We start from the raw sequence: 23,310 nt of genomic DNA, 5'->3' as shown, positions 1-23,310 counted from the left end.
TCCCAGACCTCACATTTTCTGGCCGCGTGTTAATAATATGGCGGCAGGGATACTTGTGAAGTAACAAAATTCAGCTTCAATTTTCGCCATTTTCTGTGTAATGCAGCTACTGTACTCTAACTTCCAGTTGTCTACAAACCGTTGCAGAGTCTTTGACAAACCGGACAAGCCTTTGTTTATCCATTGTTGCAGAAATGCGACGGGTAAGTTCACCTAAAGCTTACCAAAATGTCAGTGTACAGCTGTATGACACTTGCAGACTGTAGACTATATTTAGGCCTAAAAATTAAGATATGAGAACATGGATGTTCCTGTGTTTTATTGCTACAATTTTGCAGATAGTCCATCAACTCAGCAAGTGAATAAATTACGACGCATTTCAAATAGTCATAAATTAAAACTGGCTTATAACATAAGTAAACCTGTTAAAACTCTTCATTGGGTCATTCCATTTTATATCCGCACCCTCCCCTCTGTTGAAGAGCTTTGAATTTTACCCCCTCAAAAAAGTTAACTTATCACAACCGCTGACTCACTTCCCCCTTCAGAGTACATAAAAGATCGAAGGTACCGACACAGTTGCTCCCTCAGAAACTGCCTTTAAAGACCTACCCCACCCTTTCAGATTTCCTTGACCCTCAATATGGGGGTGTGGATAAAAAATGGAACTGCCCAAACCAACAAAGTAGTAAACATCAAAGCACACATGGAGAACATAATAAAGGACTGGTCCCATTACACTCTGAAGACTTGCCTAACTGAAAAGATCTTTACCTGCTACAACACCTTCAGGCTGTAAACCAGGTCCTTCAGCGTACACTTTCTTGGCATCTCCTGCAGGTGATATGGGCACCATAAAGGGACTCTTGGGAATGTCTTCATCCCCACATGTGACATGAATAGCATAATTTCCTGGTGTAGTTGGGTAGTAACGCACATCACAGATGCCTGGCGATCGCTCTTGACAGTGAATTTCTGCCTGAGATGGCCCTTCAATGGCAAATCCTAGACTGTCGATTCCTGCTCCTTTGGTTTCCACTGTGAACTCACATGGCTTGCCTGCAGTACCTGTGAGGTAAGAGTTAAAAGGGTGCAAGCACTGTGAGACATCTATACATGACTTAGCTTAACCTGAACACTGCTTCAACACCTATTTTGACTTTGAAAAGTAGTACAAGTAAACCCCTATTAAGTGGCCACCCTCGGGAAAAATGGGAGGTGCCTTAATAGGGGTTGCTGTACCTTGGATACTTTTCACCACCTAGTTAATTTCTTAGTGAACATGGAATCACTTCCAAGGCAATCATGATTAACTGTTTGAATGTTTTTAGCACTCATCAACTTCTATTTTGGACTCTTGTCTCTCATTACCTTTTCCAAAACAAAGCTAAATTATGTGTATTTAATTTTGGACCATGGCTGTTTCATAGGGTTAAAGACAATAAAAAAACCTTCGTCTGAACAACCAAAAGGTGACCACGGCTGGTTAATAGGGGTTCTATTTGAAATATTTTACAGACAATAATTTTGGGACTTTGATAACTGGCCATTTAATAGGTGGCCCCTTAATACAGGTTTGACTGTATTTTCATTCGCAAGAAAGTAATGTAAGAAACAAAACAGTGGCCCCTGCCCCCACAAATCATTCCTAAACTTGCTCCTGTGCCAAAGTAAAAAGCCAGAAATCAGTGCTCGAGTGCAAAACTAAAACAATAAAACCTGCTCACAGTCTAACAAAACAGGAAAAACCTTTACCTCTCTCCAAACCAGGTCCATAAGCTTTGATTCTACTTGCATCAACAGCTGGAGCAACTTTGACATTAAAAGGACTGTTTGGAACCTGAACTGAACTCCATGTCACATTGACAACATACTTTCCAAATTTGCCAGGATAGTAGATACATGAATACGTCCCATCGCCATTGTTCTTGATGTCAACTTTTTCTTCTCCTTGAGGGCCTTCCACAAACACATCCAGTTCGCCATCACCCGCACCCTTGGCATCAACTGTAAATGGTGCTCGCTGTCCAGCCTTTAAACCAGTTGGCTCAACACCTGTAACATTGTTAACAAACATACATAGTTACATGTAAGCATGGCTTTTGTCATTATCAATTAACCCAGGGAAATACCAGGTTTTTACTATAGATCCAAAGACCACATAAAGTATATTTGTCCATAATTTCGAAAGATATTTTTTGTGGTATGGCAAAAGTCATACAAACAGAGACAGAGGAAGTTTCCATGGGTGTCTCAAGACTACAGCATTACTTTTCACTTTTAACAAACCAACAAATCATAATCAAATAAAACAAAATAAAACATCATGGGTTAACAGTCAGAAGTTTAGGGAAGGGCTTCTGGTCAAAACCCCTACAAAGTCAGCTAGATCTGATGAGACAAATTAATGAAAACTTCTTGCAATTTGGAGCCTCAAAACCATAGACCTGTTGAAACTTAGCCCCTATTGATATTGGTAACCTTTCTTTTATTAAAGCCTATCTAGAACTTAGCAGAGATGGTCACTGAAGACAGGTTTCATTAATAGTTATTTGGCTACAAAAACAAAATGTTCAAGAGGTCATAAGTGTGCTTGGAGCTCATTACCAGAGAATACAGAGATAGGCACTTAAAGATTTGCTTACCTTGACCAAACACTCGCACTTTTGATGGGATGGGTTCAATTCGTGGTGGGCTCACCATGACATGGAAGGGGCTCTTACTAATTGGTTGTCCTCCAAACAACACCTTGATGGTGTGTTTTCCAGCGTTAACAGGCTGGTATTCAACAAAGTACTGCCCATCTTCCTGTGGTTCGATAATAATGTCCACATCTTCTCCACCACGTGGATCAATAACTTTGACAGACACCTGTCCTTCTCCAGCACCTTTTGTGAACACAGTGAAGTCTGTGTACTTGCCGGCTTGGATTCCTTCAGGCTGCAATCCAGGTCCTGTGGCGTAAGCCTGACTGGCATCAAGATCTTGACCAACTTCCACTCGGAATGGACTCTTGGGGATATGTCTCCCATTCCATTTTACATGCACATCATATTTTCCTGACACAGAAAATCATGCTACAGATTACCTTAAATAAACTTAAAATGTTAAATCTCCTTAACTACTAACTCCTTAGTCTCAGAACCGGTCAAAACCAGTCAGAGAGTGACATGGTGTGTTGTCAAAGCTTGTCAAAGCTAAGCTGTTTACTGTCAGCCTTGCCCATGTACAATTAACTAAGGAGTGTTGTGTTTTCTTGCCTTGAATTTTGTCCCAGTCCATCTACATCATGTATGGGGGGGTATCACAATTTAATGCCTTTATCAAAATTGGCCAGATTTGAGCCAAACAGTGATGTCACAAGCACATAAGGGCTATCCAGTGGTGAAAGGGCAAAGAGATATTTAAATTACCTTGTTTCTGTGGAAAGTATTGACATGCAAAGGTATGATCTTGATTGTCCCGTACAATTACTTCCTCTTCTGACTTTCCAGGTCCCCAGACAGAAACACTCAACTTTCCCATTCCAGCACCTTGAGTGAGCACAGTAAAATCGGCTGGCTTCTTGACAACAAGGCCTTTTGGTTCCACACCGGGTCCTTTGGCAGAACACTTTGCCGAGGGGTGGGTCCTTGGGCGCAGGGGAGCACCGGGTTTCAGTTTTGCCTCAGGAAAGTAGGAGACGTATGTCATGACACTCAGTTCGTCAACGTTAGGATTAGTGATTTCTTCTGGAGTGATAACCTGTAAGATTGTAAGAAAATTAAGTATATCAGTTATGTACAAGAGCATCAGTATACTATAAAATTTTTAAAATGATATAATTATAACCTTGATATTCTAAAAATTTGGCCCTGGAGAGTCTTAACATCTCCCTTGCACTGTTTACCTTACTTTGAATCAAGCTTTAGGCAATTCAACCCCAACCCCCTATAATACCCACTTTAGTCAACAAACCCACTAAAAGCATGCTCTAGCCTTGTTAACTAAGGTCTAATATAACTTTATCAACATCCATTTAGTGCTATGGGTTTGCTCTATATCAACCTTGTACTATTCTAAGTTTTCAAGAAAATCTGGATATGTAAAATAACTGCCACTTGATATCCTACATGCCACACTGAATCTACAGTTGCCACAGAAAGAAATCTTAAAATTTCATCTCTGTGCACTTCACTTCAATCTTTCTGCTCTTTTGGGGGTAATTTTTCTTGCATACTTATAGATATCCAATTTTCTCATTGATTGCATCAAATGCACACTAGAAATCTTTGACTGCTACCACTTTTATTCAACATACCAGTGCAATAAGCTTTTCTGCTGCAGTGTCACTCACACTCACTCATACAATATAATCCAACCCATTCCCTCCCCGAGACTGTAAAATGACTACCTGAGGAACACCAAGCCAGTCTTCAGCAGCTTGCATTGCTTGTCTTGCATTTTCAAGTCTATCGGCGGGGTCCAGATCCTCACACTCTGGGAAGAGGCCAGGAGCAACAGCATCCACCAGGCAAGCTACAGCTCGTCCATCATTCCAGTCTTTGTTGAAATTGTCCATTGGAACAGACTCTGGCATCTTGCTTTTCACCCATGCCAGAAGTGCTTGTTTAGGTGTCATCTTCTGTCCTTCATCATCGTCATCATCAAGATATGGCATGCTGATCTGGTACTTCAGAATCAATGTCCATATCAGACCCAGGATCAATTTAATATTTCCCTTGAAGATGTCACTAGCATCTAGCAATGATAAAGAAGCATTTAAAACCATATAAATAATATCAGCATCACTGAGATCAGCTATATTGCCAGTGTAAAATCTGAAACAAATCTTCCAACTGATGTTGCAAAAAAGTGCAGAGTACAGAGAATAAAGTTTCGATTCGAAATGGGCCTGTAAGCATCACTCCACAAAATAGAGATTTTTAAGAATCTGTCATTTGCAAAGCAAGAGGGTTTTTTCATCTCTTGGCTCACTTTTTCACAATATAGATTTTGAAGTTTGGAGTAAACTTTGCACAATTTTCCATTGTTTTTACTCCTCTTTCAGAAGATTTCTGACCATAGCACTCAATATATATCTTTTTGTCACTTGTCTTGGTTTGTTTCATTTCATTTTATACTGTTCCATTTTGCTTCATTTTGTTTTGCAACATAGAGTAAGTCAGTGGCAATACTAATAAAAGACAGTCAGCACTGTTGAAAGCTAGTCAACATAGACAAAAGCATTTTCAGCTGGTATACAGATCATGCAATATCACTTGAAGTACTATTCAACATGCATTCACATTGTTACACATTTTGTACCAGTCTGTTATATTCATCACAACCTGAACAAGGTTCTTTCTATCTTAAAAAAATAATCATCTTACGTTTTTAAAAATGTAATAGAAAAATAATTTTCCCTAATCAAACTAAGTGTTATACTTAAGCAAATATAATCTTCTCTGTTATGTCATAAAAATACCATCACGTCTGGCAATGCCTAATGTATTTGACAAGTGGTTTTTATTACATCCTCCCAGGCATTATTCCAGAGTAAATATCATAAAATATACTTAATTGAAACTCATATGCAAATTTTTTAATTCCAGAGAATAACACTAGGTGTAATTATTTCAGGTCATAATTACATAAATACCATCACGTCTGAATAGTCAAGGGCATAATATAACTTCATCATAGAGGTCACTTTGGTTTCAAAAAGAGACTGCTGTCTTACAGAGAATATTATCATGCAACAATATTTTTATCAGTTCTTTGGCAAGTTGTCTTACTTGTAGCTGAGAGTGCAGATAATTAAAACAGCTACTAGATACAATGGAATGAAAACTATGTCCTGTCCTTAACTAGATTGGGGGGCTCATTGTCTGGAGATTCATGCCCTCCAGCTTCACATTAAAGGTCTCAACATCACAATTAATTCAAGCAATTATCTTGCTGATCATACCAGATTAGTTCTAGTTGTTTGGATGCTGAAGAATTATTCCCACTGGCAGCAAAGATTGGTCTTTTAATTATGTCAGACCAATGTGTTCTATTCTTTTTTATGATTTTATGAGAAGCAAAGGGCAATAATATAAGGTATTATTAATCATGAATAAATGCCATTTGTTTGCTCAATTTGCATATAGTTGGACAACAGATGATGTAAACATCATACACTTATAGCCTTCAACCATGACATATATACCAGTAATTTCCTTTAACCTGCATTGAGCTTTTTCTTCTTTTTCTTAAGTTTTTTTTTTTTTTTGATAATGTGAACCAGTTGTCAAAACAAAAGTTAAATTCAGATATTTAGGGGCTTAACATAAAAAATGGATTATAATGTTTGAGCAAAAGAGTGCAAGGGGTCATTTATAATTCATATTTTAAATTAGGTGTCATGATACAGCATAAGTATTCTTTGTTAGTATACTCTTACTCAAGTTCAATTAGGATGAAATTTTTAACAAAACAAAAATGGCATTGATCAACAAAATTTCTCTAAATATGTGAGGCTTGCCAGGAATGGGTGAGTAAGTAAGTAAGCAAGTAGGTAAGTGACTTTATTTTATGCGGGTGACACATAACAGTGACTAACATTACTGATGAACTTGTGGACCTCTAAAAAATACAAAAATACAAATAATAAAAACTACATTAGCAATAGATATTATTTACAATAGAAATAAAAATAAAAATATTTCCAGAATTTGATAAAGGGACAAATCAATTTAAAATGAAAAGCATGCAAAAACATCTATCTATTGTCATTAATTTATATCCAACGATCCCTTTGCCTTCTGAGAATTGAGCACTTGTTAGCATGCTCACAAGTGAGCATGTTAACTTTTATGCCGCTAAAATGTTTTTTTAAAGCAATTACCAATTGGACCACCCTGAAAACCAACGCTAGCTGATAGATTGCTTTCAATATATTAAAATTCAGCTTGATGGTGAGGCCTGGAGGACACAAACAAAAGAAATGAATAAACATGGTCATTCAATTTCCTTTGGTTGTGTCCTTTAAGCCTCACTGCCAAGCGGAATTTTAATACATCAAAAGTGGTCTATTGGAGGCCTCCTCTTAAAATATTAATTTATTATTATAAGAAGTTCTTATTGTGACTTGCAAAATTTACTTCAAGTTCATTAACACACAAACAAGATCATTTGTTTGACATTTTGTGGTCCAAAATTTTAGAGCCTGCTCAAAATTTTTTAGAACCAAACTTTAAACAAGTTAACTCTTCAAATCAGTGTTGCTAGAAATACATATTTTTAATGAAGGTGGCCAAAGTTTCTCATCTGGCAGTATTTAATATTAACAAAAACTTAAAGTAGTTAAAATTCAAAATAGGAGCTGCAAAAATAAGATCAGGTAATTCATATTTTTTCCTGGGTTCCTACATTAAAACCAAAGTTTACAAAGTTATAATTTGAGTTCAGGTTCACAAAGTCAGGGGCAATTCAAGAATGCGTCACCATTTGTGTTGCTACATAAAGTGATAATTGCAGCTATGGCAAGTGAAAACGAATTAATAATGCAGCAATTATTTTTTTGAAGCAACAAATACTGTTATGGTTCAGAGTGCCGACAGCACAATATAATATGGGTAGTATATAATGTACAGCAATTTAATACAGGACTCAATCTCAGTTCCAAATGCACTGGGAACAAGTCTAGTTAGCAAGCTAATAGCACCCCAGTTAGCTTACATTAATTAATCCTAAACATCGTCTTGAGAGTCTCTGATCTTCTAAACAGCACTTTGTAGCCTAAATAGCAAGCTGGTAAGCCTAACTAACCACCCTGTTAGCCTAAATAGCACTAAAAAGCAAATGGTCTGCTCTTTAGTGATGGTTAGCTTAACACGATGATGATATATTCATAAAATTTCCAAACATGTAGTGGTCACAAGTCTCGTTGCTGATCTAATCATCCTGGGTTTCACACTGGACCAGTGCTGTTAGCATTCTTTTTACATTGTTGTTTAAAAGTGGTTCCTGTATAATTTTTAAGCCACACATGACATATTGTGTTCATATGGGTTAGGGTTAGTTAAGTTTTCGGATATCCAAAATTTTTATTTGCCACATGAAAATGGAAATTAAATCAGCGACCAACATTATGGTTTCTTCTGCAGGAAGGAAGTTCACAATTTTGTGGGTTTGTATAATATATTGTTGAACAAAGCTTCTACTGATATTCAACATTAATTAGAAACTGACATAATTTTGATGCTGGTTAATCTCCATAATTTAATAACCTTTCAATTCCATCAGTGCTCTGGTGTATCAATACCATACTATGATGGTGTGACAATATTGGGGTACTTGCAACCCCACAAAAAATATTGCATAGTGTTGTATTGCTTGCCAAAATTTTCAGGGAGTTAAACTCTCATTAATGAAACATCCACAAGAAAGCTGTAGCATGCCAGTTTTTTTTTCCCAAACAAGTTAAATCCAACATTCAACCAAACTGTTGTGTTTCAAGGAGTGTAATCTGATACTGTTTTAATTACATGCAGAAAGTAGCATGTGTTTTCCTGACAAACAAAGTTGACCCAAGTTTGGCAGCATACGTTTCTGCAAAGCCATTCATATGAAGCTGCAATCTTACTTCAGGTCAAAATACATTGAACCGGTCTGAGATTCCATTTAGGTTTGCAAACAGATTACTGACCAAGGTAATTGGCTTTTTATTGTGTTTAGAGATATCTTGAAAGATCATTTATTAAATTTCTGTCAAAAGCTTTTTGATTGTTACTTTTATGTTAATATTAAATACCAAAGTCATGAAACAAGAAGTAACTGTTTAAACAACTCGTGGGTAAAAAATAAAGTTTATCATTGATTATCCACTCTTCAATAAACAGGATTTAGTGGTCATTGACTGAATAATTCCGAGATTCACTAGAAAATTTTATGATTATACGCATGACTTAACATGTCCCCTCAATTTAAAATTCCACAATGCTTGAGTGAAGGTGAACTCCCAAAGAGAAGGAGTATATTTGTCTAAGCGTTGGCAGTGGAAAATTTGCCTCATACTTATGATTACTTAAGCTGGTTTTGATATTAAATCCTCATTGAAATCTTGGAAATGAGTAGAATTTTAATTTAGAAGTCTTCACACTTAAAAAATCTCATTTGTTTACACGGCTTTCATATAATCGAGTAAAGGAACAATCGGCTTCAAACGTTTTGATTGTAGAAACTTGACACGGGTTAAACTTCACAAGTCGTATCTTAAATCAGGGAATGTTTTTTTAAGCTAACTAGGTTAAAATAGACAGAACCTCGACGAATCGTTTGTTTGCTATTTTTTTGGTATTCCATGATTTTGTGACAGTTTAAGTAGATTTGTACACTGCAGGAGAATTCAAGTCAAAATTATAACAAGCCATGATTAGCGTGTGGAACACACAAAGAATACTTGATCACGAACAAGAGTACAAGATGGAAACTTGTCGATATCTGGCACGCAATTTAGAACAGTAACACAAACTTTGGGTAGTCTGGACACAGAACAGTCGAGAAATTCTCGAGTTCATACGTCAGCCGGATAATAATTCTAATTGTTGCTACGTTCACAGAAAAATTTGCGTGAGAGGGTTGGGTTGACGCCCATCAAACATGACAGAAAGCTTTGGCAAATTTACTAGCTTAAACAAATTTACTTCCTAACATCCTTCATCTTAAATTACTCGGTGAATACTTCTCACGTCTGCGGACAAACAAATGAACGAAACGGCTGATACAGAACGCTCGGTTAGACAACAGCAAATTTCAGCACAATCAAACATTGCTAGTCATGTCTGAGGAGAACAAATGACTAAATATGGTAGTATCAATAGGTAACGCAGAATTCGCTCCTATTTACACCCAAAGTAACTTCTAACAGCTTCACTGTTTCTAGTTTGAATAAGATACCACGAATATCGGCTGGGAAATATTGACTCTGGTAAACATGTTTGTCTAAAGCAGCGATTGAAAAGCTTCTTACTAAAAATAGCAAGAAATCTACACACAGACGAGCGAAAGTAACACTAGCGGTGGGTCATAAAAATTTTATAATAATTCGCGGAATGGAGTGCTGCATTTATTTACGAGATATAATTACGAAGCGTGGTTTGGTGCCGTTATGAGAGAATTATCAAACGCAAGGTTTTCACTCACCGATATTCACCAACCGAATGTTCTCGCTTTCGATGAACTTGAGTGCGATAGAAATATTCTCCAATTTCTGCGGTCTAAACGAAGGCTTCTTGTTGTATCTCGTTATTTTCTTGTGCGAAAGGACTTGTAGCAGAGCTATGAGCTTTAATCCGTCGACAAGGTCTGTTTCCAAATTGTAAATGTACTTGTTCACGCATTTTAGATGCTCGTTGCACCATCTTGTGAAGGTGTTCTGTTGAATCTTTTTCCACTCGGCGTCCGCCGAAGTTGGATCTGTGTCCGGCATTCTCGTGTCGACCTACAGTGGCAAGAAAAGTGACAGCCCGTAAGGGACAAACAAGAGGTAAGTCGACAGGTCGCTATGTAGCAGAAAGCTTCGCAAAAAACCGCCCTTGAACCGACCACTAGACGTACAGATACGGCAAGGCTAGCTGTCTTAAGTAGCACTACGCGCGACCAATCAAAGGTTGTTTGAATAATTCATGTTTATACTTCATAAATAAGCTGACAGACGCAGTCAAATATCAAAGGTGAGATTCTTACGTCCATTTTAGTTGACTTGAACCCTGCAGACGGCCGTTCTCGTGCACAGAATAAGCTTTAAATTGTACAGAACCAGTGTCCTGTACTTTTGTACGGTGCACTGCTTCACCGCAGGAAGCTTTACGCTCATAAAATGTCGCAAAATTAGGGATCTGCGTTCCTATAGGACATTCTTATCTCGAAAAAATGCCACGAAAACCAATGAAAACCTACGTAAAGGAAAGGCGTGTTATTTGTCACAAACATTGAATACCAGCGCCATATGATCCCATTTATCCTCGGGGAAAGTTTTTTGTCTGGGACAGTTGTCACGCAATTAAGCTCTTAGTTGGCTTACCAACTTTCTGCTATCACTGGGCAACATTTCATAGCCTTCTCACTTCGTTTTTCCCGTGTTATTTTCACCCTGCTGTAACAAAAACAGTCTTGTTAACAAACACACGGTCTGTTTATCCGTGTTGCCTCAACGCCATTCAAAGTCTATCAACAGGCACATCGTGACCGGTCACTGCTACTGTTACAAAACACTGTCCTCTCGACAGCTCTTTCATCTTTTGCAAAATCAAAACAAACACAAATAACAACTACTGTGCACAGAAAGGAACATTTTAGTCATTTCGACAGAAAGCTTCTCTACACAAGACAACAAATTATGAAAATGTCACGTTTAGTAACTGCAGCTTCCGCTTACGTTATTTCTCTTTTGTTCTATCGTTCATGCTAAATTGAAAAGTTTTTCCACACAAACAGCGTAGACTTGAACTAGACTGAAATCATCAAGTAATAAAAAAATATAATGAATATCGTTAATTGAAAACATATTTATCTTTGCTTTTATATCGTGACCTCAGAGAGAAACAGAGTAAAATAGATGTATTACGTGACAAGAATGGCCTTTCTTTGAACCGGTGTCACGCGAGCGTTGCATAATCTGCAAACGGCTCTGTATCGATCGTCACAATTTTAAGAAAACTTTAAACCTGGCGTGGAATGAAACTAATTTCAATCATGCAAGTGTTAATATCTGGAATGAGGGAAAGGAAAGGATTTTTGTTAGCTATTTTCTGGTTATTTTGAGACCGGGTTTTATTTAAGAACGGCAATACCTTCGTATTTTCCGGATATTTGAAAATCGGTTTTTTTTGTCCTGTTCAATACTGGCATGGCGAATTTCATTTGTGTTGTTTGCATGAAGAACGTTTGATAAGCACCAAACATAATATGAAAGCGAAAATGGCAAAGAAAAAGTTTCCGAATATATATTTATTTTTAGAATTTTTTGTGCATATTTATTTATTTATTTATTAGAATTAACAAAAAACACTGGGCAGCGTTTCATTTCCGGGTCTGAGGTCAAGAGATGCACGTAGAACTCACTCGAAGCCATTTAAAATGCAAACGTAATAGAATTAGGCAGAAAATTTCCCGTATATATTTCCGTAGTACTCATTTTGCATTTCAAATTGTTTCTTGAACTTTTAAGAAACTTTACAGCCATACATGAAGACAAAGTCAGAGATCGCCAATTTATACTGCCATTCTGTTCGCGAAAAATCTGCCAAAATTATTGCTTTTTCCGAGCCCAGAACTACCACTCAACACTCGGAATCAAACAGATGTTGGAAATTCAAGTTTATCTTTCTGCTGTACCGTATACAAATTAAACATCCCGACCTCTGTGACCCTGACGAAAACGCTACGAGAAAAAATGTGAAATATGCTCACAGCCGGCCCCACCTTTGTTATTACGGTCAGGGGCGTTCTTTTCCGATCCGTTAAATAATCGAACGAATTCTCTAGAATCTCTAGGAATGACTGGTCACTATATTGCTCTTTTACGGTAACTCGAATGATTTTGCGGAAAAGAGGCGAATAGTGACGAGAAATACCGCAAATATTTGACAAACTGGTACAGACTGGTTGGGTAAATAAATATCGGACTGATAAAAGTATAAGGTTAACGACAGAGAACGATAAATCTGATAACAGTGACAGGCTCAGAAAAAATGCTAATAAACTGGTTGTGTGGTTATATTGGTGTGAATTATATAACGTGCCTAATGTGAATTCGATTCACTTTTAAAAACAATCGCAGTGTTTTTCCTACGACAAACTTAAACTTGGTCCATTTAGAAAGTATTGTCCTCATAAGGTGATATTGTTCAATTTTTTTATTTTTTTATTGAGGTCCTTTCCTGTTATGAAAAGGCGACAGGCGACAAGCGACATCTTCGGCCCCACCGATCACGCAGGTTGCACATCTCAAATGAGAATAAATGTTAAATGCAACAATGACAAGACAATAAAAAATTTAAAACGGGGTACAGCCCCAAAATTTGTTAATTCAGTTGTTGATGGTCCCTCCCGTCCCCCGATACGTTCTCCGCTTCCCTCCCTCCTCGACCTCGTAGCCTTCGTCCTAGACGCTACCTTCCGCGGGTTACTAGACGGTTATTTACGGGTAAATTTCCGTCTGCGAGGCAGGCTTCCTCCTCCCCGTATTAGTGTTTCTCCTTTGAAACATCGCTACTAGCTGTGCTTACAGCGATGGAGCATTTTTCAGTGATGGGACATCTCCTTGCAGGGCTCTGTGGGTGGCACTTGATTTGGGAATAAGGGGTCATATATCGACTCGCGCTTTTATCCCTATACTTGAAAGACCTCCAAGTATAAACAAACAGGGATCGTGCTGGTTTCGAAAGGAAATCAATTTTGCAGTCAGTGTGCCGTTGACACTGATGCGAAAATAAAGGTAATAAAGGAAATAGTCTCGACCAGGAGAAAATGAGTAAATAAATATTTTCTGTAAAACAATCGACACGGCACGATTTTTAAAAGGAATGATCGTATAATATCCAGGAAAGCTACAGGAGGCCACGCTGGTAGGAATTTAAAAATATTGGTCTAAAAGAAAGGAGGAAATCCGATGAGAAAGGAAAGGAAAAACAACAAACTCGAATAAGTGAAAGAAGAGTGCTTTGAATCACAAAAAGCTCTCGAAGCTGAGTGTTAATTTTTTTTTGATTTTGCAAATTCGTTTCTCATGCATTAAAGTAATCAAGTACTCACCGGCAGTATGCATTTCAATCAGTTGTCTAAACATAAGGCAATAAGATGTGAATCAATTTAACACGTGCCTTCCATCAATATCAGTCGGTTACCTGACGTTTTACAAGTCTTTTCCTTGATACAAACTCAGTGCTTTAGAGACATTTAACGTGCAATAACTGCGGCCATTTGTTGTACACTGATAATCCGACCGGCGAACAACCTCTCGACAAAGTTATTAAAATTTACCAGATCAGTTTGCTATTAACCTTTCAATCCTAGTCAAAATAGGAATTCTCTTTAATGATCACGAGACAATTGCTATAATGTTAGTCCTAAGAATATCAATGGGGATCAACACTGTAAACACACAGGGTCTTTGTGTTCGTCACGCGCTCAAGAGGCTAGACAATATTCAGTTGCAGGGGCGGATTTAGTGGGTGGGAGGGGGAGAGATTTGCCACCACTCCACCCCACTCTGGTCAGGTATCTCATCGTAATTTCTACTCAGTGTTGCATTGTTAGTATTTCTGGCGTAACAGTTTCAAATTGGATTATGCAACCCCAATATACCAGCCACCCCACGGCCCAACTACCCCCCCCCCCCTTGAAAAATCTCGGATCCGCCCATGAATGGTCAACTACATGCTGATGCTTGTCATGTGAACGGTCTGTATAACAGCCTGACAGAGAGGAATCAGTTATACTGACGTAAGAAGAAATAGGTATTGATCAGTGCACAGAGTGCGGGAAAAGATTTCGTTTGGTTTCGTTTGTATTAAAGTAGCTCTAAGTAGAAATAAAATGCAAACAGCGGCAACAAACATAACACATGAACTACGCATGGTTTGGAACAACAATCTAAAATTTTCTTGACGTTTCGCATGCTATAGCACCCATCTTCAGAAGTGGCGGTTACAAAAAAACGAAAGATTTAAAACTTAAAAATACAAAGCGAGGTACTGGTAACTAACTAAACAATAACGAAAACAAAAGGTGATAGCTAATAAAGTGACAGCTTTTCACTGCTAGCATTGTCAATAACTGTTGACTATGGTTTCTAGTTTCGATCCTTTCAACCATAAATAGTTTATATGCCACTTTTCTTGAATAAAAACCGGAAACCCTAAATAACTCGACGACATTTTTAGCCGGATCAGTCTTTTCACAGGGTTATTAAAACAAATTACTAGAAAGACATTTTGACTTATTTGAGTGATATTTGAATTATGATTCGATTCCCTTAAATGTAAAAGGAAAACAGAAGCTGTAAAAAGCCCTGATCAGTCTGTACAGTTGTACCAAATCTTTCCCTTTAAGATTCCTTAACTTGTCACTTGTTGGTACGATAGGAAACAGATTCTTGAAGTTCTCGACTTTCTTATGTTTTGAAGATATGATTGATCATCGCAGTTATGCACACAACTTAAGCAGTTGTGAAATTAAAGGCTTCAATTTCACAACTGCATATCTGCGATGATCAATCATATCTTCATATCATTCTCCGCAGTTTAAATATATAAACTTTCATATATTCACTTGTATTTTCTTATGTTTCTTTTCACTCGTCCAGTTAATCTTTTATGACCTTTCCCTGCTCGAGTCAAGTCCGAGATTCGAACCGAAAAGTCAGCCCAGGAAGAGAGAGGAACCTGGGAACGAGGCTGCCGAAAAGTCCGCCATACTGATGACGTAGACCTACAAAGCCGGTGTTGAATTTTCGCGCGTAAGTGACAACCAATCAGTTAAGACTTGAGTTGCATTTGACAACATAAACAAATCGACGATTCCCTATCCTAGAGATTTTTTAATGATTGGCCAGTTATTTTCAAGTTTGTCGTTTCAAATCCCTCTTGTTATCATTTTTTGGTGTCAGTAACTGCCTTAGAAGAAGTTTCTAGGAGATTCTTTTCTCTCTGAAAGTAACGTTGTTCATCGATCAAACAATGGACTCAAAATTTCGTGTGTACTCTCCTTTAAATGGTGTGGCATATATTGAAACTGTAATTCAGCCGCAATGTCGGTGAGAAAAAAGGATTTTTGCCTCGCCACTTCAAAGGTCGTTAAATATTCTCCGCTTTTCTGGAAGTTCAGGTTAAATATCGTGAAAATCGTTCCTGCTATTCGTTTGAGGTAGATATTGCTACCACACACTCGACTGTAAACAAATGAACGGTCAATATTGTCCTAGTAAAAAAAAAAAGAAGATAAATATCGACAAGATGGAGTCGAGAAACAATAAAGCTATAACAGCGAATTTCCATTTCAATGTATTCTTTCAATTTCTCAGCTGCACGCCGTCACCGTACACTAGCTTTGCGTTGGTCCAACAATTTTCCACTTCAAGAAACTTCATTCTGCACTCTGCAAAGTGACCACTATTTTATACGTGCTCTGTTAATTTGTTTCGCTCGTTAATCTTCGAACAATATATCAATATACACTTAAAAAAACGGGACTCAGTCGGTGGTATTCAGCTGGATGGCAACTTCGTGACATAGAAGTTACACCCGTGAGAATATTCACAGTTGCCAACAACAATAACAACAACAATAACAACAACAATAACCGCAATAAAGAGGTCAATAAACTCTCTTTATACACGGATAAAATATCAGACAGAATGAGAATTCAAAAGACTGAATTACACGCCTTGTGGGTCTCCTCCTTCCTTAGTTCCTCGTTAAATTGTTCCAGATGGAAGTGCCATTGTAACTACGATTTGTCGAACGAGACTTAGGTACTCACATCACAAAATTTCACTTTTTCTTTCCTAATTTAACCCGAATTGTGTCAATTTAACAACCAACAACTCGATTTTGAAACTACAAAGAAGAAAAAGTGTTTTCGTCCGCTTAAGACTAAAAATGGAAAATGCGCACTCTCTCTAGCTCTCCTTGCTATGCTGGTGATATGCTTCGTTTGACACCACCCCCGTGTGCTTCGCGCTCGCTTCGCTTACTTTTAATTTTCTTTCGTGTGCGTTGAAGAATAGCGAGGCTGTGCACAGTCTAAGTCTATCCCTGATGAGTATCACAGAGATAAGCTTTAAACCAATCACACTGCGGCATTCAGACAATTTGCAGAAAACAGCTAGTGTAATCCAGATCTCTTACGGCCAGGCGGTCAAACAGAGTGAGGCCTAGGTACAAGATTAGTGATGTCGAGGAAAAGGTTGTTGTTATTCATCGTGGTAGATGCAATAATAAAGTGTATTATCGTTTGTCTCACGATGTAGTCACTTGAGATGTAGATCGCGACGTTTCGACTGCTTACTGCTAATTAGAGATTAGTGATATTACTCAAGTACTTGTAGTTTATCAGGTACTCGTGAGAATAGTTCTAAGCGCAGCTAATTGAGAAATTTCGTTTCCCCTTCAAAATTTTCACGGAATGGTAAAACCGTTGAATCTAACTGTTAAAAAAGTGTTAAATCACAGGTGTAACAAAACCATCAAGTTCAAGCTCGTCAATTAGGTAACAATAGAGTAGAGTCGTTGCGTAACAGACCCGAACCCAAGCAATTTTCGCGCCATATTCTTAAGGGATAGTTATCTCTAGAACTCATCTGGGAGTTTGCGCTTCGCACGGTTGGCCTGTTTCAGGTCCGCGGAAGAGCCTTTCTATGAAGTTTTCTATGGAAAATGTCTGGAATTAAAGACTGCAATCTTCTAATCCTCCGGCCCAAACAAATTACATTGTGGAATTTGTTTAGGAAAGTTCTGCATTGCTTGTTTGTTAAACGATTAGCATTACAATACAATAAGTGGAACTTGAGAAAAAAAGTCAAACAACGCGCTGCCCTTAACAACTGCAGTATTCACTAAGACGGCGGATATTTTTCTCAGTGGTAGCGAGTTTTCACAATGTTTACTCTACAGATAAACTTTTGTCGTCACATCCGCGTACTGGAACGAAACCAAGACACCTCTGCAGCTTAAACATTTGTTGTTACGTTAATTAAATCAAAGATTTCTTTGATTCATAAGTTTGATTGAAATAGCGCAGGTATTCAATGCAGTAATGACCGACTTTTTAAAGTTTCTTTGCACATGTTGAAATATATTTAGCAGTACTAAATACATTACCGGTCCCTTACAGACATAAAATTAACAAAATTGGGTGTCAATGGTCGACCACCGGGATGGTTTGTGGTACCCTGTCTACCACAAGCGAGGACCGAGTGAATTAAACTGATGCTTTAGAATGAAAGGAAGATTTGATGCCAGTTTAGACTACTGAGCAGGTTCTGCGATGGGCGAAACAGCCGGCAAAACATTACCGATATTCTAAATGTACCAGACTCAACAATTTGCCGCAGTTTCCCCGTTCACATTCATTAAATGTATTTTCTAATTACTTAGCACTAGTTATTACTGAGCTCCAGTCGGCGAAAGCGGTACAACTATAAAGACTTCTTATCGGACCGTTTACTCGTCTGATAAATTGCATATTTACTGACCCGGAGCCAGCCAGACGCGAATTTACTCGCGCGCACTTACTGGCTGATTATCGGCTTACCTCTGAATCCCTATCCATAACTTCATACTCCTGTCCCGACGAAGTCTTCCTTGAATAATCTTCAGCCGACGCTCTCCTTGTGTAATTTTCATAGCTCCGTTTTCTTGCCGAGTTTTGGCTACTGATGCGTCTTTGTCCGAAACCATGTTCCGCGCTCCGCGACATAGTGTCTTCGTCTGCGTCCAAGTTCTCCCAGCTTTGAATCTTTGTCGCTAACCTACCACGTCCAGCGGGATTAACTGGATTCCAGCTATCAACATACGACACCCGCGCTGTGGCGCGGTCAAAGTCGCCCGTGTCCACATCCCTGAGGCTTTTTGACCTAGATATGGATCCAGTCTCCACTCGTTCATTCAAGTACTTTAGGCTCTGGGACCGACCACGAAAACCCGAAGATCCCTCTTCGTCCTGTTCCTCATCGGAGCCATATAGTCGGGTGATTTTGATTCCGTCTGGTTGCCCGGTTATGTTTTGATTCCGATCGAGTAGATTGTCATCCGAGGCGGTCAGGTATCTATACGAGGTCATACTAGAGGAGAAAAAGAACAGCATTGCTAATCAGAGGACATCAATCGAGGTTCGCTATAGGAGAAGGGTTAAAAGCCATCTACAAGTCGAGATAACTTTCTTAGTTTATGACCCTCTCCCCTTATCGAGACTTCAAGGGCGTCTTCTGTGGCCTCACCTTCGTTTTCCTTCCTTGACAGAAGTGTTTTATGGTATTACGAACCAAAAAATTGCTCATTTCTGAAGCAGTTGAAAAAGGCGTTGGAAACAGATGGCGACCCTTTTAATTTAGTCCGTGGGAAATAGAAGACGAGACTGCCGTTTTCATAATGTCATTTCTTTTACCCCTGGCCATTTGCTGTACCTAGCCATTTGCCAGTATTAACAGTTCACGTCAGTGTTTAATAATAACAAAGTTGGCAAAAGCTTGTTATATTTTTAATAACTTTTAGCAGCATTTTATCACAATAGTGGGGATTCCTTTCACAGAATATATATATATATCAGCCTTTGGTCGGGTTTCGCGAGTTCTTGGTCTAACACATGGCGTCGTTTTGCATAGTGTTCGTTACCCGCAGAGGACAAAAACCTCTCAAGAAGCTCTTCCTTTCGCACGCGCGCGAGCAGCACACTCACCACACGCACGCGCACTTGCCACGCGTGCTGGTTTAACAAAAATCCACAGAAGCGCTCGTAGCGTGCAATCGTTGGTACAATGGAAAAATCTTACTTTAATGTCAAGCTTAAGAGTATGGAACCATTTGAGAGAGGTCTCCTCTGACGTGTAATGAGATGAAGACATTTCAGTGCTATGACATAAAATGGTATATCTGATATGTGACCGTGCAGTCAACATTTTGACCAAGCTGCTTTATACTATCTCATTGCAAAGCTTGAGCTTGTAGAAACTCGCATTCTCTCGTACAATGGAAAGCAAATCATTTGACTTATTCATGGTGTGTGACAAATAGATGACAAAATAATTGACAATGACGTTATTAAGTTTCTGAGAAGTTACAAGGCGTTACAATGATCTTCAATGGCTGAAAAGAGTTTTCCTTCAAATGTCTGGTGACTGACCTAGCTCACTTATAATAAACTTCTTTGTAATCCGATCCATGATTTTTCTTTCCTGAATTTTCGGTGGCCTCTGTCCACCTTCATCAGAGTTGCAAAAGTTCGTTATTGTTCGTGCTACAACTCGGCGCTTACTGGAAGGAGCGGTTTCCTCTCGTTGATAACGGCGCTGTCCAACCTAGCGCTAGCTCCGTTAGTTCTTTCATTAATTTTTAAAATGAAACCTCGTCATGTGAAGAAATAATCTTCATATTTACCTTTGTCATCGCTAGATTAAGAAAACCACAGAATATATCAATCAAAAGAGACTCCAAGGAAGGATAAAGTTCCGAACGTGTTGTGAAGTTGCAAAAAATCAGTGCTGTTTCAACTCAATATACGGCGGTTAGAAACCGGAGGAATTTCCTACTTCTAGAATACTAAATACTGTTTCTCTTCAAAACAGAATATTTGATCTGCTATTTCACCGAAACTTAGTTGTCTCGTAGACGTCAGGTTAGACTTTCACAAAAATCGTGAGCCAAGGGCCAAATTAATAGAATTCTCAATGCAACGAGACTTTTACACGCATTCTTAGTATATAAAGAACTCACAAGAATCTGACTTTTAGTTTTACGAATTTGAAAATGATGAACGAGTCATCGAAACGTCATTCAAAATTATTATCGCTAATTTTGATTCTTAATCAATGGATATTGAAAAAAATATATAGCTTGGGAAAACGTTTTTTAATCTGAAAATGATTCCGTTATGAATAGATGTACTAAAGCTATTAAATGAGAGTATTACGATGTCTTTATGTAACGAAATCTGATTCGGAAATGAAAAATAAAACTCTGACCGTGAATGAATTAACACTTTGAAAACTGTTCAACCAGGTTCAAAATATCAATTCTTCTTACTGATAGCCGTACAATTCTTTTAATATCAGTTATGAGAATCGGATATTACATCAAGACAATATTCCTTTGTCACTGACTTTCTTTCTAGTCACCTGTCTGCTCGTATTTACATTCGAAAGAGAAATTCCAACTTGATCATTAAACGCTGGCAAACCATTACAAAGCATTCATTTAGAACTTTGACAACATTTACACACGTACATAATTTGTGAAATGTTAATGCGCCAGCGGACAAAATGCATACTTAGTTTAACAGACGTCCACAGCTTTGTTAGAACTGAGTGTTTTAAGTGCTATCACAGACTTCTGTTACAGCCAGATCTCATTTTAATGGATATCCGAACGTTATGGAATAGAACTTGACTAAATTATCAAACCTTTCGAGACTCAAATCTACGCCTTAACTGTAACATGAGTCTATTTTGTGATAAAAGCGCCATTATTTTCTTCGTTATTTCGTTGTTGCTCCGGATTTGTAACGATCAAACTGACCACACATCTTTCAAATAGTAAGCATGATCAAAATATTCTTCAAATGCGGATTGAAAATGCTGTTTTAAGCTGTAATATAAAAACCAGAACCATTAATACTGAGAAAGTATAGGTAATATTTACTTTCGCCGACGGCATTTCAAACAAACAGGCTTTCAACTTGACAGGTGAAAATTTAAATGTTTTCATTTTGTAGTATGCAAAACTACCTGACGCTAAACGCGACTCTCCCAAGCTAGAATAACACAGCAATTTCTTATAAATAAATTCCTGAAGATAAGACTTTGATAGAAAGTAAACATTCCCAGTAAATCAAGAAATGGCATCGAGTTACAACCTTCATCCAGTACAAGAGAGACTTGTTACTAGGGTGAATGACTGAGGTTTAAAACATGTGAAAAAATGCGTACTTACGTTTAAAAGTTAATTCTTGTTTATGGCGAGATCCCAACATTGCTAACGCCCAGCATACTCCGAGAAGCTAGAAAGATGTATGGACACGAACAGCGTGTTGCATCTAAAAGGCAACTAAAACAAACTTATTTTGGTGAATGACAGATGGAATATGAAAGCGCGACAGCTCCAAGAATTCGTGACAGTGTGAAATAAGGAAAACTCTAGAATGTTTGTGTCAGTGCTGGGTAATTACTAAAACCAGCGTCTAGTAACAAACAAGACTTGTTGAGCTAGGCTGTGATTGGTCGATTTCGGTAACCACCCGTTAAGTAACAGACATTGACGCGACGGCAAGAAATATTTAACGCTTATAGTTGGCCAAGAAAGAGCGTATTCACTGCCGTTTTGTCTTGTAGAAAGAATCCTGCTGGACAAACTGCCAGGATATAATTATTGCTGACTTGTGCTTTGGCATTTATACGAGTTTTTCGATAGGTTACAACTTTAAAGGCCCAAATAATTTTGAGATGCTCGAGGCAAGTTGAGAGGGTGGAGTTGAGGATCAGCTATTTTTGTAGGGGAGGTGTTTTAATTTAGCATTAAAAAACGTTTGTTTTAACTATGGTGATTATATCAAGCATACACGTATTCTTCTAGAAATGTCGCACTACCACAAATACATGAATTGTAGCTGTGATCGACAAAGCTGAGAGAGAGCCAGTTTACTCTTGTTTATTGAATCGCCGGCAAAACAAATGCGAAAAAAAAAGAAAAAAAGAAACGACTAATGGCATGCCCGAAAACGTTATTAAAAACAGTTGCCTATGTTAACATAGTTCTTCCTTGAAAGGTCTATTTTGGCTAAGCTTTTTAGTAGACCATTAATTTCTGGCAAAACGTGAAGTAAAACAAAAAGACTTCTCAATATTATAGTGTGGGTATCCAGCTGTGAATTCTTCTCTCATGCTTAGTGCAAAGCTCACGACAAAAAGATTATTTTGCTTTCAATATTTTTTATGCAAGATTTTAAATGATAACGTCAGCTATACTGTTATAAATAAGTTAACAACTTGCTCTTAGGATACTTTTTATGCTGTAAAAACAGGAAAAAATTTAAAAAATGTTTCGTCTGTTTGAAAGACATTTCAAGTTTAAATTCCTATGCTAAGTATTTTATTTCGCCCATAACAGGGTATATGCCCACAACTAACCCACTAATTTTGCTCCTACTTTGACTTTAATTCCCCCCCATATATTATTCCTTTTAATGCTCCCCAAATCCTCACGTTATTACAGTCTCATAATTCAGGAGCCTTAATCCACGTATTACTTATTGCCCCTTTCACCACACTTTCTACTCCCTAATCCCCCTAATTTTGATACATTTTCCTCATAATCTCCCCGATACGTCTTGCCATACCTACCACTGTAGTACTGATCCCTAATATTCTTCCATGGCCTATTTGCCCTTTCTCCCATTTGTCTCTTAATTACAGTCCCCTAATTCACTTATTACTTATTACCCCTTTCTCCACCCTTTCCACTCCCTAATCCCCCCAATTTTGATACTTTTTCCTCATAATCTCCCCGATACGTCTTGCCATACCTACCACTATCGTACTGATCCCTCATATTCTTCCATAGCCTATTGCCC

General features: G+C 38.1%; 1 protein-coding gene across 3 annotated transcripts in view; it reads right to left on the bottom strand.

The window, feature by feature from the left end:
• Nucleotides 1–18,811, bottom strand: part of LOC110059522 (filamin-A-like) — a 30,184-nt gene extending 11,373 nt beyond the window's left edge. Inside the window, exons 1-7 of one of the 3 annotated variants that reach the window (XM_020766219.2) lie at nt 18,283–18,811; nt 10,171–10,468; nt 4,394–4,740; nt 3,414–3,744; nt 2,646–3,059; nt 1,756–2,055; nt 775–1,068 (exon numbers count right to left, since the gene is read on the bottom strand). In XM_020766219.2, coding sequence (XP_020621878.2) covers nt 775–1,068; nt 1,756–2,055; nt 2,646–3,059; nt 3,414–3,744; nt 4,394–4,740; nt 10,171–10,468; nt 18,283–18,810 — 2,512 coding nt within the window. In that variant the 5' untranslated portion in view covers nt 18,811. Of the gene's footprint in view, nt 1–774; nt 1,069–1,755; nt 2,056–2,645; nt 3,060–3,413; nt 3,745–4,393; nt 4,741–10,170; nt 10,469–10,713; nt 10,862–11,050; nt 11,112–18,282 lie in introns of those variants that run through there. The other 2 variants (XM_020766221.2, XM_020766222.2) reach the window with 2 other exon arrangements.
• Between the last annotated feature and the right edge of the window lie 4,499 nt (nt 18,812–23,310).

Source organism: Orbicella faveolata, unplaced genomic scaffold (genome assembly GCF_042242905.1).
Source record: "Orbicella faveolata isolate gen_17 unplaced genomic scaffold, um_ofav_v1 contig_4, whole genome shotgun sequence".
In the NCBI taxonomy this organism is placed as follows: Eukaryota; Metazoa; Cnidaria; class Anthozoa; order Scleractinia; family Merulinidae; genus Orbicella; species Orbicella faveolata.
Note: the sequence above shows the minus strand (reverse complement) of the source record. Positions and strands in the feature narration are given on the sequence as shown.